The following is a 15,530-nucleotide window of genomic DNA, read 5'->3' as shown; positions in this document are numbered from 1 at the left end:
GACAAACACATCCTAAACATATCCAGGCCACCCAGACAGATGACATACAGATTACTTGAAAGGCTGAAAATTATGAAGACCCACAGGATTTGGGAGAGATGCTACAGCATGGAGGAAAACTGTTGTGCTGTGGTCAAAAAAGAAAAAAGCAAGCAGAACTGCTTTAGGATTGATTTGGTGGTTGGGGTTTTTTTCCTCTTTTGGCTTTTCTTTTGGCTTTTCTTTTTCTTTTTTTTCTTTTGGTTTTTCCTTTTATTTATTTTTTCTTTCCCTTTTTCATTTGCTTTTGCTAATTTCTTTTTCTGTTTCTTTTTTCTTTTTCCTCTGGGTTTTGCTTTTGCTTTTTCATCTTTTCTTACTTTTTCTGTAAAATTGAAACTGCAAAGATTCAACCTCCCTTTCAAAGGGTATTTATAACACATCTAACCATTCCACGGGAAAATTCCTTTCCTTCAGAGACAGAGCTCCAACATGGTTCAAAAAGCAAATGTCAGGCATGGCTGGAGGTCACAATGGCAGGTTTTTGAACTGCTTACCTGCCACTTCCCTTCTGATGCAACCAAAGCTACAGCAGATGCTGATGTGCTGCAGGGGACATTTTTAGAAGGGCGCCTTCTAAAAAGAGGCGGAAGTGGTGCCAGCAGATGGCACTGGGATTTTGTCCGATGGCACACAGAACACGGGACAGGTGAGAAAGACAGTGGGATCAGTGAGCATTTGCACCTTACCGAGACAGGAGTTTCATTCCAGCAAGGAACTTCTCCTTTCACCATTTCAACGCCCATGATTCCGAAACACCGTATGTCTCCTTTGGGGCCATATGGTTGACCTGTCACGACTTCAGGCGCCATCCACCCAGAAGTCCCGGCTGCTGAGCTCTGCCTACTCTGCTCAGGGAGGAGCTGAGCAAAGAGGCCAAAATCAGCTGTGGAGAAAATAACACACGATGAAAGCCAACTCAAATTAGGAAACCAAGCAAAAGAATTCCCCACTCTCACTCTAAGAATATGCTGTTGAATCTCCTGGAGAACTGTCCACGCTTGGTTTCCTTGGGGCTTAAGCCCAGGAAGTGTCGTATTGGCCGCTTCCAAAAAACACGCCAGGTTTTTAAACACTGCTCACAGCAGTGTCCTTCATTCCCCTGAAGGTTTAGATTGTAGCTCTCTCCCTCTGGAAGGGACACACACCACACAGACCAATCTCACTCTTGACTGCTTGTGGTTCCTTGTCACACCTCTGTGCATGTTGCAATTGCACCTTCAGCTTGCAGCAAGGGCCCCTGCACTCCCACCAGCACCATTTTTGGGGAGCTGGCAGTCACTCAAAAGCAGCCCCACACTCTACGTGCTTGGAACGCTGCACCTGACTAAGAATATACTGACCCAGCTTGACAGAGCCGTCAGTTCTGAGAAGGATGTTGTGGCTCTTCACATCTCGGTGGATCATGTGCTTTGAGTGAAGAAAATCCAAGCCTTGCAGGCACTGAGAGAGAAAACAGAAACAGGAGGGCAGAACTTAGGGATGTGGTTTCATCACAGAAGAAAGGAAACAGTCCTAAAAATTCCCTCTCCAGGGGAATGGGGCATAATGGCAGAATACAGTGGCACTGAGAGGCAGAGCTTGCTGCTCCAAGACTAGCAGAGCAGCACCTTGCTAAGGAGCGGCATGCCAGCCTTTGAAAGAGCAGCAGCAACTGCTTTTGTATACTGCCCCCTGCAAACCAGCCGGAATGACTGCTGCTGCAGTGCATGTGCTCTCTTCATGCAGAGGACAAACGAGGGTTGCCAAGAAAGAAAATGTCCCTCCTTTTGCTGTCAAGTTTTGGCTGGGAGGCTGCATGACTAAGGTTTTATTGCTGGCCTCAACACAGACTTGGAAGTATCACACCAGTTACCTTCCGTGAGCAGAGAGCATTTTGGCTTCGCTACTATCCTTTTCAGCTGAGGACTGTGAGAAATGAATCTCTCTCTTTTGTCTCTTTTGTTTGCTGTTCGTTTCGAATCCTGCTGCCACCGCCTTTGCTTTTACGGGCAAGGAATGCAGTGCAGACAGGCTTGAGGTAAACATTTAAAGAGGCGAGGTGGAGAACAGCAGATACAAATACAAGAGACAGAGCGACAATACAACAGCAGGAGATAAGAGTACAGGAACAGAGTACAGTGAGTGCAGAGGCCCTGGCAAGTAGTTCACTTGAGATGCTTTTACTTGCCCATAGCGTACCAGCAATACAGAAACAAAGCCTGGCCCATGGAATCACTCCATTTCTGAGCCCATTTCCCAGACAGTCCTGCCCAAGCCCTGAGAAGCACAGATGGGATCGCTGACCTCCCGACTGATGGCTGCCATCCCATCTTCAGACAAGCAGGTCTCGTTGATGGTATCACTCAGAGCGCCTCTATCCATGTACTCCATAACCAGCCAGAATTGCTTATTCACAAGGTAGCTGAAAGAAGGAAAACAAGGGCATGGACATAAACATGCATGGCTACGTTGGTTTCATGGCTGATTCTTGTTTCCAGGTCCCTCTGTGACAAGGACAGAATAAAAGGAATGACATTGCCTCTAGGCTGTGCAGTGTTTGCAGTCTGTCTCAAGGAGAAAGGCAGAGCTGTGAAAAAAGAGATGTCCAAGATGGCCAGCAAGTGAAAAATGCAGTTTAGTAACAGGCCAGATAAAAGACCTGTCACATTGTGTGTTTCTAGGAAAAAAAAGCACCTAATCTTCCTGGCATGCAAAGCCGTGGAAAAGAGGAGACACGATCCAAGGCAAATCCTTGTTTAGTTGATCCGCACCTAAGAAGACACTTGAAAAAAATCAAGCCCCAAAACAACATGGTGGCAGTAAAATTACAGGGTATTGATTTACTCAGATACGACTGACCTGGGTTCTTGAACAGTTTTCAAACCACACGTGCCAGGGAAGACTCATGCAGCCAAGATGAACTCTCTTCCCATCCACTGAAGATGAGCAGAGCAATAACAATTAACCAATAATTAACAGCTCTATATTCTGCCAGTGACCAAAGCGGGTTTTTACCTTGCGTGTCTGCAGTACGTAAACAAACATTCATGGGACAAAAGCACAACAACTCACCTGCCTAAACAGTTGACCAGGTTGGGATTCCCACTCATCTTCATGACCAAGAGTTCGTTGAAGTTCAATTCCTTCTTTCCCAGTCCTTGGAGATTGCTTTTCTTTATGGCCACCTAATATGACGTTGAAAATCAGTCACTTTCCAAGTTGGTGGCACGAGACCACAACGCTCATGCAGCGAGTGATTTTATAATGACACAGCTGAGCTGTGCCAAAATGCCTTGGAATTAGACAAAGGAGTAATTAGGAACTGACATTCCAACAGCCCGGTTCTCTGCTCCTATGGGGGCCAGTTACAGGACACATGGCCACAGATATTTTGTCTTGTCCACTTGGTAAGGTGGACAAAGTGTCGCAGCTATCACCCACAGACCTCTCACCACACTCTTTGCTGCTCTTTCTGGGATTCAGAAGTAATCCGCTCCTTGGTACTCTGTGGATACTTCTTGGGCTATGGGCAGGGCTCAGGGCTTTTAGGGATGCCTTGCAGATCTCTGCTTAAGGGCAGTTCCCAAGTGCAGCACTGCAGGCGGCTGAGGAACTACCAGTGATATTCAGATGTATTTTCTGGCAGCCAGAAACGAGAATTCAGGACTCAAGCTGTAGCCCCAAAGAGCAGGGAGACGCTCTAGGAGGCACCACCTTTGCTTTAGCAATTCAGCAAGTGAGCGAGTCCTTCTGTGAAAGGAACTGCTGCCCTCCTTGCCTTCCTTCTGGCAGCTGAGAAGGACAAAGACTGTCCCAAATGCAATTTGCAGGCTGCCACCCGTCTGTGCTTCTTGTGCCTTTTCAGCACAGCTCTACCCAAAGCTGCAGCCACAGCTCACACCAGAGAGGAAAGCCCCCGAGAGCAGCAGAGTCTGTGGGGGTTGTTGACATTTACCTCTCCTCCTTTGGCAGTGTCGACTGCTCTCCAAACCTCTCCAAGAGTCCTAGAAACAAAAGAGCCACAAAGAAAGGAGAAAGCGTTTAGATCTTGGGGTGAAAGCCGGCCCAGGCTGTAGATCTCTGCTGTGAATGCCTAAAACCTGCAGTATGCAGGAGGGGTCTGTTGGAAGGCAGATGATGCATTTTGCTCTCAAGGGCGTGGCCACCAGGCCTGAAGCATTGAGGATTACTGCCTCAGCTCAGAAAGAGAGCTTCTTCTTTCTTCTCGGGTTTCAGTTTCTAAACTGTGCAATTCTAATCCTGACCATGGAATATTTCCTTCAGCAAACTCTTGGAAAGAAAGCTATGATAGGGGGTAGGTTTCTCATTCAGGCAAGCAAGGTTCCTCCTTCTGTTAGTGTGGCCAGCTGATTTAGAGACATACAAAAATGCTAAGGAAATTAACACGGAGCTGTCCCACACTTGAGGGACCAAGAGATCTACCAGGTCCTGTTCCTTGCTTGCAGGCAAGACCTGGCAAGACCTTGGCAGCGTGGAGATCTCTTTGACAATGCCTTCTGGCCAGGCTCACAAATTCTGCTTGGTACTAAAAGATGGGACAATCCAGCCTCAGTGTCTGAACACGCTGGCAGCTTGCCTGACTTCAGACTTGATAGATATTCCACCGGGAAAACACCTGGCCCATGGTTTTGTGGTCGGACTCACCCGCCGCCGATGGTTTTGAGTTTGCTGTATTTTGTCATGGGATTTTCCACGCTCACAATTGTCCCTGAGGGAAGCAAAATTCAAGATGCTCACTTTAACGCAGAGATCCCAGCTTCCAGGAGACACAAAAGGCAACCCCATTGCATGGGGCTCTGAACCCTTTGTGGTCAGCTGGGTAGCAACAACAGCAACCACAACAGCAGACGGACAGCTCTGAAGCACAGATGGCCAGCAGAGATTGATTTTCTACAGAAGTTCCTGTGGGGAATCCTGAATGTCCCTGTGATACCAAACTGAGGAGGAACATTTGGTGCAGCTATGCTGCCATGTGCACACAATACACTGTCACTCAGACAAGAAATACACAAGACGTACTCAGTAGCTCCAGGGAGTCATCCTCGATCTGCTGTTGCTGAGCAGCAGCTGTGTCAGCACTGGAGATGAACCAACTGCCCGGGCTCCACTTCTCAGCTTGGGGAGCAGAGGCTCCTTGGCACAATGCTGCTGCTGCTGCTGCTGCAGCAGGCTTGGTGAAAGAACCTGTGGAGATCTGGGAGAAGAAATTAGTTTCTGTCAGAAAGGTGGCTGTGATCCCATTCCAAAGGCAAGCCCTTAGGAAGATGCTGTCAGCCTGCCACATGCAGGGCCCTTAAAATGGATTTCTTTGCATGTCCACTTCTCTTTGATTGGATGGGCCAAAGCCAAAGACTGATTTTACTGGAGTTCCTGGCCAGATTCATGTTCCATTTTCATGGATTTTCTGAAAGAGGACTGCCACAAGGACCATTCCACTTCCTGCCAAGGACTCTTTTCCCCCTCCAGCTCCTTGTTCCAATGTTCTACCTCCTCCCACTGAGTGCTCTTGTCCTCCACTGCCTTCAGGTCATGCTCAACCTGCAGCACTTCTGGTGGAGACAGTTCCTGTGCCTCACGGCGATCCTGGGGCTCCTCCTTGCCAGTCATTCGCTGGAAGCCTTTGCAGGCTGCCTGGTGAGATGTCAACACTTCCACCTCGAGTCAAAGAGAACAAAGCAGTCAGAGACTACAGCTTGTCCCTGGTAGTCAAGAGTCATCAGCTGTGAGCAAAGGGAAAGAACAGGTTTACAAGGGGTACAGACAGCTTGTTTCCATCCTCCATCTTGGGCACCATGTTCCACTGTTAAAACACCTCAAGAAACAAGGACAGCAGGAATAGGCCAGCAGGAATCCATTCAGATGCCTGCTGGCCAAAAGGCCAAAGGACTAGTTCCATTGTCGAGGGCAGCAGCTGAGATTCAAGATACCAGGAAATGTCCTTCACAATGCCTGGGACAGACACTACAGCAGGATGGCACTCAGAGGCATCACCCCACTTGCCTGCTGCTCTGCAGTGGATAGGCAAGAAGGGCAGAAAGCACCAGCTTGGTGGCTGTGGTGGTTATTGCTGTTTCACTCACTTGCTTTTGTAGAGCTTGAGGGAGGGCATGAAGTATGTCTCTGATGATTTTCATTTCTTCCTCCAGCCTCTTCTGCCTTGCCTTGATCCTAGCCTCAGTTTCCTGCAGCCCTGCTTGCAGCTGTTCCTTGATGTCCTGTAAAAAACAAGAGAGAGGATGTTTCAACAGTGGAGTAGCTACCACTCTTTCACTCACCTTGATCTTCCCTCTGCTGATGAGTTTGTTGATCTCCCCTCTGCTGATGGAGATTCATCTCCTCTTGGGTGCTCCTCATGTCTTCTGTTTTCCTCCTCTTCACTGCCATGGTGTCACTCTGAGCTTCGGGCAGCTCTGCTTGTGGCTCTGCCTTGATATTCTGCACACACAAATGCGGAGCAAGTGACAGGGAGCTGCCATCAGGCTCAGCTTTTTCCTCTTTCCGCCTCAAAATCACATTCATTCAGCCACTTCTTTCTGCTTCCCTGCCCACCTCTCTTTCCATTGTCAACCTCTGTGGGAGATAAGCTGTACTTGAATCATCCAGACTGAGCCATAGTGCTAGGCCTCTAGGCCGTGGCACTGAGGCCTGTGGGGCTTGTGGCACAGATAGAAATCAGTGCCAAGTGTGTGTCACATTTAGTAATTCCACTTAAGGTGCTGCTAAGGGTCAAAGGGTTTCATAGTAGTTAGTAAGTATCGTAATTGGTGTGAACATAGTAGCTACCTTAAACAGCTTATTAAACAATGAGTGTTTGCATTCTTCCCTGTGCCATGTATCAATGAAATGTATCTGTAAGTGTAAACTATATAGAGTGTATAAAACCTGCCATTTTACACAGAACGAAGGAGAAACGTAGCAGTAATCATACTGATCGGACCTGCGTTTGCTTTGCCGACTTCCCTTCCTTATTTGGGGGTTTTCCTGCAACTTCAAACCTCCTTTCCCGGTGCTGATCTCTGCAGATTACAAGGCTCTGTGCTTTCAGTGCCTGTGGGACTCCTGGTCTCCTCAGTCCCAAGAGCTCTGTTTTATGCCCCTGTTCCTGCCCTTCACTCTGTCACCTGGTGAGCCAGGCTTACCTGTTCATTCTCCTGTGGCTCTTCCACCTGCTGCCTGAGCTGCTCTTCCTGCTCTTGGGCTGGGAACAGCTCTCCCTGAGTCTGGCACGGCATCTCTGATAAAGCGGTCTGGTCATGCCTGTTCTGCGGAAGGACCTGCACAGAAAGCAAGAGAAGATGGATTTCAACTTCCCACACAACATCTGGGGGCCAAGACTCGATGACTGATGGGCTCACACGTTCCCAAAGCACTGTGCTGCTTCTCTCCTGGGTCATTCTCTGCCCATGGGGAGGCACAGATTCCAAAGTGACACTGGCAAGACAGTCAGGGTCCATACGGGGCTGAAGCTCCAACGGCCGCTCAGGCAGATGATAGGGAAGGTGTGGCATTTCTCAAGAGTCTGGTGAGGGCATCCCTCCACTTCTGCTGTGTCCTGTTTGTCTTTTCTGTAGTGACTGACACCCAGCCCTGTCCCACAGCTCCATCCTGGCTCTGCATGTGGCTTCCTGTGTGTCTTGGTTTAGATAGACAGGTATCTGCCAGGGAGGGTTGGAGTCTCCCTTAAAATGTAAGCCCCTCCCCCCCTTTTCCAAATTATCATAAATTAGCAATTAAAAGGCTGTCAGGCAAAGATTTTGGGAATAGGTATAGCAGTTCTTTACTAGGGATATAAAAACACAGATGTTGTAGTACAGAAGAATAAGCAAACAAATAAACAAACAAGAAATCCTAGAAAAAAACCCTGACAGAGTCAGAAACACAACCTGACACCCTGTTGGTCAGGGTGTTGGAAGCAGTCCAAAGTAAGCCCTCCTGGAGTGGCAGATGTGGTTCCATTGGAGTAGAGATGGTCCTGTTGAAAAAAAAAAGGGTGTACAGTAATGGTGAGATGGGTCCGGTCTTCCTCCAGGGATCCAGTGGAAAAGCTGGAGACCTAGTGGGACTGTGGCTCCTTTTTATCTAGGTTAAGATGGTTTGGCTCCTCCCCCCTGCGTGGAGCAGCTTACAATAGTGCAGTGTAATGTGTAATGTCATTGATGAGCTCTTAATGGTCCATTAGCAGAAGACATCCCCATGGAAGTAGTGAAACAATGAAGAGAGATAAGTGGCACTCCACCATCTGATAAGTGACACTGACCCATTTGGGCAAAGATAAGCAATTCTGCTCCATCCAGATGGAATAGAATAATATGCTCTTTACAAAACCCATGACACTGTGTGAGCTCACTCCTTGTGAGAGACACTTCTGGAGTTCATGTTTTCTTCTGGCCTGCACCGCCATTGCTGCCTTTCTGATGTCTACGCTCTTGTTAGAAATCCTGCTCATTCAGGAGATAAGGATGCGTGCAAAGATCCTCTCATGGAGGTCAGAGAGCCTCTACAGCCACCTCAGCCTATGGAGGAGGACCAAGGTGTTTATTCTCCCTCTTTTGTCAACTGAGAATTCTGACCGGCAGTAACAGAGACCCTCATTAGGTCTCATCAGCAAATTAACTTACACATCCCTGAGGATGCCAATGAAGGAAACGATGATCCATGGAATGCATGTATGACCAGAGTCACCAAACACCACCTAAATCATGGAATTATTCCACCTCGCTAGGACAGGCAGAAATTTAAAGAATTAACTGGGGGCTTCAGGGAAGAAGAGGCTGGAGGTGGAAAACGGCTCTGAGGGGAAAAAAACCTCATGTCTACAGCGGGAAACATCTCTGCCTGCTCAGAATGGGTCAATGGAACCTGTCTCTCCTCTTCTTTTGAAAGGGATGCCTTTAGGTGAGCTTTGCAGCTCCAACTGCTTTGGACCAGAGCCGGGAAGATTCAATTATGTAGATGTTAAACAGAAAGATGGATAGATGGATAGATGGATGAATGGATGGATGGATGGATGGATGGATAGATAGATAGACAGATAGATAGATAGATAGATAGAATGTGTAGGTCATTCATGGAATGTGATCCGACCCAGAGCACTGCACTGGGAAGTGCACTCTTTGTGCATCTGTGCATGGGCAAGTTCTTCTCTTGGAACTGACTACACTGATGGTGCTAAAGTGGCTGTAATCAGAAATTAAGAACAGCCCCTCCCAGTTCCTGTGATCTCTGAGGACCAGCTGGAATGCCAGGGCATTGATTTCCTGCTCAATTCCTAAAAGACAACACATTCAGATGCCCTGGGATGCAAAAAGGCACAGGACCTGTTAACCTGAAAGTGATGAGCAAGCCCAACTGGCTGGCTTAGCAAAAGAGCTGTTCCGTCGGCACTAATGTCCCTGCCACAAATTACATACTCTCATGCAAAAATGCTGCATCTTCAAGACCTACAACATTACAAACTAAAATTTTAAAAGAATCATTTCCAATGTTGGAAAAGGGAAACAAAACTTGAGCTAAAGAGAGCTGCTGGAAAAAGAGAAAAAGAACAGGGTTTCTGCACCTAGAAAACAACAACAACAGAAAAAGCAACAAAATAAGAAGAGAAAATGCCACCTCCTAACGTGCCTAAGGACTTCGATGCAGTAAGGGGATGCTGAAAGTCAATCAGCAGACTCTTTTAACCTGGGAAAGCTCCCTCAGCACCTCCTCCCTGGGCTTGTCCTCCACACCCTTCCCCAGCTCCCTTGTCCTTCTCTGGACACACTCCAGCTCCTCCATGACTTTCCGCTTCCCAGGGGCCCCGAAATGGACACAGCACTCCAGCTGTGCCTGCAGCGTTGACCAGCACAGGGGGACAGTCACTGTCCTGCTCCTGCTGTTCCGCTATTGCTGACACAGGGGGACGGTCACTGTCCTGCTCCTGCTGTTCCCCTATTGCTGACACAGGCCAGGATGCCCTTGGCCTTCTTGGCCACCTGGGCTCACCTTCTGCTGCTTTTGACCGGCATCCCTGCCTCCTTTTGTCCCACCCACCTCCCCAGGCACACAGGCGCACATTTGACTTTCCATACGGCATCCACAATTTCAACATGTCCTTCCCGCTCTTAGCAACACAAGAAAACAGGCAAGGACTTGCAGCTCCACCCCCACTCCAGGCTCCAATGCACTTTTCAAAGCTGCAGGCCTCACCACAGAATGGAGCAACAGACACTTGCTGCTTCTGGGTTTTGCCTCACAAGAAGGATTCAGAACCATACGGTTTGCTTTCTTTTGCCACACGGGACAACAATGGCCCTCACAGCTTCATGGACAGCACAATCATCTCCTTGCAGCTGGTCAAAAGCCAAAAGACAGCTGGGCCAAAAGACTTTAGAAGTGAAGAATGACTCGAGAAAACTGCAGAACATTTCCACAAGCCAAACACCGGTATGCCAAATGGGAAAAGAAACAAACAAAACCTTGTGACCTCCAGAATGAACCCGTGCAGTCTTGGCCATAGCGCTGCAGAAGCCAAGACACAGAGCTTCACTAAGCCAAGCAGCCAGATGCTGACGCGGAGCACCAGCCTTTTGGTGCCTCAACGTGGCAGATCAAAGCCCATTTCCCAGCAGTCACTGGCTGGGGGAAACGCTAGGTCCTGGCAGGACTGCAGCACTCAGCATTCTCAGCCAGCAGCAGCAAGTGCTGGCTGGGCAGAAACTTACACCTCTGCCTTGCACTAAAGACAGCACCCTCCAGAACTAGCACTTAATTGTCTCAGGAAAATCTGGCTGTGCTGTGACCACAGCTGGAGGGTGGTTGTAACTTTGCTCATTTTGCTCCTCTTGGGCCTTTTCAGAGTGAGCCGTCAGAGAAACTGATGTTGGTTCTTCGCTCTGTGGAAAGGGTGAAGCGTGAGGGACAGGCCATGACCTATCATGCAGAAGCTTCTTTTGTTGCAGATCTACAAGCATCTCTACTAAGGAGAAATCACAAACTCTGATAGCAATGTGATTCTACGTCACTGTGACTAAATGAAAATGGGCTCATTCAACAGGAGTGCCTATGGCTCTGAATTCAGTATTGCCCCCGGCTACTATCAGCAAGCAACGTTCTCTCTGCAAAACGGAGCTTTTAGTCCTTTACAGCTCTGAAATGGAGAAGGAGGAAATAGCCAGCAACACCTCTCTCTGGCTGCTGCAGACACAGAAAACTAAAACTATATCAGAACCTCATTCAGTGCTGGAAAAGGGCAGGAAAGCATGTGCAGAAGCATCTTTGCTTGCTGGGCAAAGAGGAAATGAACAGGGCTTCTGCACCTAGCAAACCAACAAAGCAAAAGATGAAAGCATCACCTACTGCAGTGTCTAAAGCACTTGGATGCAGTGAGGGCATGTTGGGCAGGGAAACAGCCCTTGTGCTGAGCACTGTCACACAGGCATTTCTGGAAGTCTGCCTGAAGGTCCCTCATGAGCCTCCAGTGTTTCTGGCTAAAGCTCCCTCAGCGCCTCATTCCGGGGCTTATCCTCCACACCCTTCTGAAGCTGAGAAGGACAATGTTGCTGAGCCCCAGAAGGCCCCCAAGCGTGATGTCACCCAGCAGTCCTTGTCTGTCGACAAAGAGCAGGTCCAGCAGGGGCCTTGTCTCACTGGCTAGGGACCTCACGGGCTCTTTGCTCTCTGCTCTCCTGTACTGCCAGCAGACGTGCCCACCTTATTTGGTTCCACTTGCAGAGCCTCGTACCTATTAGCCGTGGCCAGCTGGGAAGCGGGAGCAGTCACAGTGGAGACGTGCTGGCTGAACTGGCTAGGAACCTGTCTTGGTTTGGGAAGACAGGTAACAGCCAGGTAAAAGCTGGAGTTTCCTTTGGAATGCAGAGTGCAAACCCTCCCCCCCCCCCCCTTTTTTTTTTTTCCCTAATTATAAATTTACAATCAGAGGCTCTTAGGCAAAGATTTGGGAAATAGGAATAGCAGTTCTTTACTAGTATGTATTACAAAGCAAACAACACCCCCCACCCCCCCCCTCCCCCAAGCAACTACAGAATTAATAACAAAAGAAAACAGTACCAAGAACCCTGAGGGCTTTGTTTCACAAAACCCAGGGCAGTTTGGTTTTGGTGCTCTTGCAGGATCCTCAGAGCACCAAGCTGAAACAGTGGAAAGTTCCGGGATGGTAGCTGGCATGGCAGCGTGTCCTGGCAGGCAGCGGCAGGATATCCCGGCAGCGCAGGAGGGTGCAGGGTCACACTGTAGCAAGAGGAGCAGCGCCGAAGAAGCCGAAGCCGAGGCACGGCTGGCCCAGCTCCCATGGGTGGCAGAGAAGGCTCAGGACTCAGGCCGAACCGGTGATAGTAGATTTCCCAGGACTGGATCCCTTTGGCCACAGTGGAACTCCTCTAGCCAGCAACAGCCCAGCCGTTCTCTCTCCCCCAACGCTGAAAAAAAAAGAACAGCCCGCAGCTGCCTCCAGCTCTGTCCTTTACCTGCGTTATCTCCTCCTTCCAACTTTGTCCACCTCTTTGTTTTGGTTAAGTACTCTCAAGTATCCAACACTTGGTCTCCTTGGTAACTTATGGGGAAAAAATTCTTTAGAGAAAGAAGGAACAAACCTAACCCCCAACAGAACCAAAAGCCTCTGTGTGCACAGCTGAAAGCCTGTATCTCCACAGGATGGTTTTGCTGCGCTGCTCTTCATTGCCTTTTGGCTGGAAATGCAATTGCACTTTCTTCCTCATCCAGAAGTCCACGGCTGGGCAAAACCAGGCCAGTGTATTCCAAAGGTAGTGAAGGTTGGAGTTTATAAAGGAAGGAGACTGTTCCTGATTCCAAACCACGTCAGAAGGCCCACAGGAGAGACTTTCCATCCTTAAAAAACGATGGGACAATTCGGAAGTGAACGTAGAGCCGTATTCCCTGGGTGAAAAGGAACAGCACTTGCATTAGACTGCAAGCTGAGCTGTCAACTCTTCCACCTCAAGACAAACCCAAACAAGCAGTCAGAGACAACAACTTGTCACAGCCAGTCATATTAGAGACTGTGAAAGAGAAAGAGCAACTTTAATTTTCACCCTCTTCTGAGGACGGCATTCACCACGCACAGGGACAACTTGTTCAGAATCTGCATGGGTCACCACATTCAGCTGAACAAACCCCTCAGAAAACAAAGCGAGCACTTTGTGGCCAGCAGAAATACATTCAGAGGATTGCTGGCCCACCGGCCAAAGCGCTAGCCAGCCCTGCTGCCCAGGCCAGCAGCTGAGATTCAGCGGTCCAGTAAGTGTCCTTGAGACCAGCTGCCACGGAGAGCGGAGAGCATGGCAGTCAGAGGCATTGCCCCCATGCACCTGCTGCTCTGCAGGGGAACGGTGAGAAGAGGAGAGACCACTCGTTGCACGACTGCAGCGCCTACTGCTCTTTCACTCACCTGCTTTTGTTCAGCCTGCCTGTACTGCAGCTGGATCCTGTGCGTCCTTTCCATTTCTTCTTTTAGCCTCTTCTTCTTTGCCTTTGTCTTCTTCTGAGCTTCCTGCAGCTTGTCCTAGATACTGTGTCAAGAAAAATCTTACTAGCATCTGCCTCTGTGCTTCCAGTGCCTGCAGTAGTCTTTGCTTTCCTTTTCCTGAGATTGACAGTGCACGTCCTCGTTCCTGCCCTTCCCTCTGCTACCTGGCTAGTCAGGCTCACCTGCCCGTTCTCCTGCTCCTCATCCAGCTCCTGCCTCAGTTGCTCTACCTGCTGCTGGCTTTGGATTACCTTTCTCTGCAGCCGGTGCACACTGCCTAAGGCAGCAGCCTTCTGACGCTGGAGCTGCACAGAAATGAAGAGAAGACGGCTTCAAACTTCCCACACACCACTTTTGTGGCAACCAAGATTGATGTGGTCACGCTTTCCAATTCTCATTCTCGTGTTTGCCAAGGGCCAGTGAAGACACAATCCCAGCCAGACAGACAGTGTCCAGAGAAGCAGTGCCCATAAGGAGCCCAGAGGAGTCCATTGCAACACGCAAACTCTCTTTTCGCACTCTTTGCCTCTTGACTGCCTCTGCTTCGTGTCTTTTCTCATTCAGCTTGCAGGATGGCAACTTCCTGCTTCATCTGCAGCAGCCTTTTCTCCTGCTCCCTCTGTACCTCTGCCAGGAAGATTGCCTGGTGCTCCAGCTGCTCCTGCGCCTCCAGACGCTGTTGTTCCAGCTGTCTCTCCTGATGAGGGCAAGAGACACATCCACAGGAAGTCCACGCTATGCTCTCCAAAGGAAAAAATGGAAGCTCAATCCCTCCCAAAATCCCCCACCTGAAGTGTGCACAGTAGTGACTTTGTGCCCTCCAGCACTCCTGGCCTAACCGAAAACTTAGGAGGAGGGTCAGCAGGTGGAAGGAAAGGAGGTGCCGCCTTCCTTCCCTGCTCTGATGGCTGCCTGTTTCCTGGCCCCTCTCTCCTCAGGATTTCTCAGAAGCCTGTTCTCAGAAGCTCTCTTCTCAAAGTTCCTCTGCCTTTTGATTAAGGAAAAACTACAGGTGGACTGCAGAATTAGGAGGAGGAGGCCAGCACCCCAATGCCCTAGTCACGAGACAGGCCACCAGCTGAAGTACCAGCAACACGGGGCCTGTGGCATGTGCTTCAAGCCCTCTGTCCACTGTGGAAGCAGAGAAAGCAAGGAACCCTGTTGCTGGCACTGCAGTTGGCAGCAAGGTCAGCAGCAGTCCGCTGCATGGCACGAGGCTGTCGGGAAGATCCTGCCCCTTTGCTGCCATGCTTTAGGTGGCAACCACCCAGCCTCCTGGGGAACTTGGCTTATGCCCATCCTGAATCTGTGAATGCATGTACTGTCCCAGCACCGTGCTCTGGGTCTTCACAGGTCTTCAAGTATGAGCCCTTGAAGCCCTCTGCTGCCTGGCCCAGTAACGTGTAGCCTACAGCAGATGCTCACAGCCATGTCACATACCCAGGCTGCTGTTCTGCCCAGCCAGCCCACCAAGCTTGCTTGAATGCTTCAGGTACGTGTTGTTTCTTACCAATTTTTGCTGGAGCTTCCTTTTTTCCTCTTCCTGAGCAGACTGCCAGAGTCGGAGAGCCTTGATGTACTGCTCCTCTGTCCAGCAGAGCTGTTGAGGCATTTCTTCTCGCTGCTGCGTATTGAGAGATCTTAGAGCTAGCAGTTCATGACGAAGGGCCCTCACATCCTCTGCAAACATGACAAACGGCAACAGTCAGAGACTACTCAAGAAGAGCAGTCTACTGACCTTAACCCTTTCAGTTTCAGGCAAGGAGGGACCCACCCCCAGCTTCTTCACATCTCAGAAGCCCTGCAGACAGAGCTGGCTTTAGAGCAACTGCACTAGGCAGGGCAATCACCAGAAACAAAGCACACGAGGCTCTCACCGAGGATCACTGACTTGGCCTTCCAAACGGCTCCTGGCGATCTCCAGCTTGGATACGTGCCGCTGAGCCCCCAGCAGGCTGCTTTGCAAGCTCTCCTTCTCTGACCTACAAGTTGTGAAGATGAAGAGAAA

The 15,530-nt window shown here is 49.5% G+C and overlaps 2 protein-coding genes across 2 annotated transcripts in view; both read right to left on the bottom strand.

The window, feature by feature from the left end:
• Positions 1–5,326, bottom strand: part of LOC136289038 (serine/threonine-protein kinase PAK 3-like) — a 19,282-nt gene extending 13,956 nt beyond the window's left edge. The window contains exons 1-5 of the mRNA XM_066182504.1: positions 5,062–5,326; positions 4,687–4,750; positions 3,977–4,025; positions 3,094–3,206; positions 2,326–2,443 (exon numbers count right to left, since the gene is read on the bottom strand). Coding sequence (XP_066038601.1) covers positions 2,326–2,443; positions 3,094–3,206; positions 3,977–4,025; positions 4,687–4,750; positions 5,062–5,326 — 609 coding nt within the window. The remainder of the gene's footprint in view (positions 1–2,325; positions 2,444–3,093; positions 3,207–3,976; positions 4,026–4,686; positions 4,751–5,061) is intronic.
• LOC136288333 (involucrin-like) lies at positions 5,322–15,530 on the bottom strand. Its single transcript, XM_066181337.1, is given in 6 exon segments — positions 5,322–5,697; positions 6,123–6,317; positions 6,319–6,477; positions 7,182–7,316; positions 15,033–15,202; positions 15,400–15,530. Coding segments are annotated over 5 exon segments (888 nt in total). The 5' UTR covers positions 15,135–15,202; positions 15,400–15,530; the 3' UTR covers positions 5,322–5,400.

Source organism: Chamaea fasciata, unplaced genomic scaffold (genome assembly GCF_029207755.1).
Source record: "Chamaea fasciata isolate MVZ Bird 193981 ecotype frontalis unplaced genomic scaffold, bChaFas1.0.hap1 SCAF_4, whole genome shotgun sequence".
Lineage (NCBI taxonomy): Eukaryota > Metazoa > Chordata > Aves > Passeriformes > Sylviidae > Chamaea > Chamaea fasciata.
The sequence above is the reverse complement of the archived record's forward strand: the minus strand, read 5'-3'. Positions and strand labels throughout refer to the sequence as shown.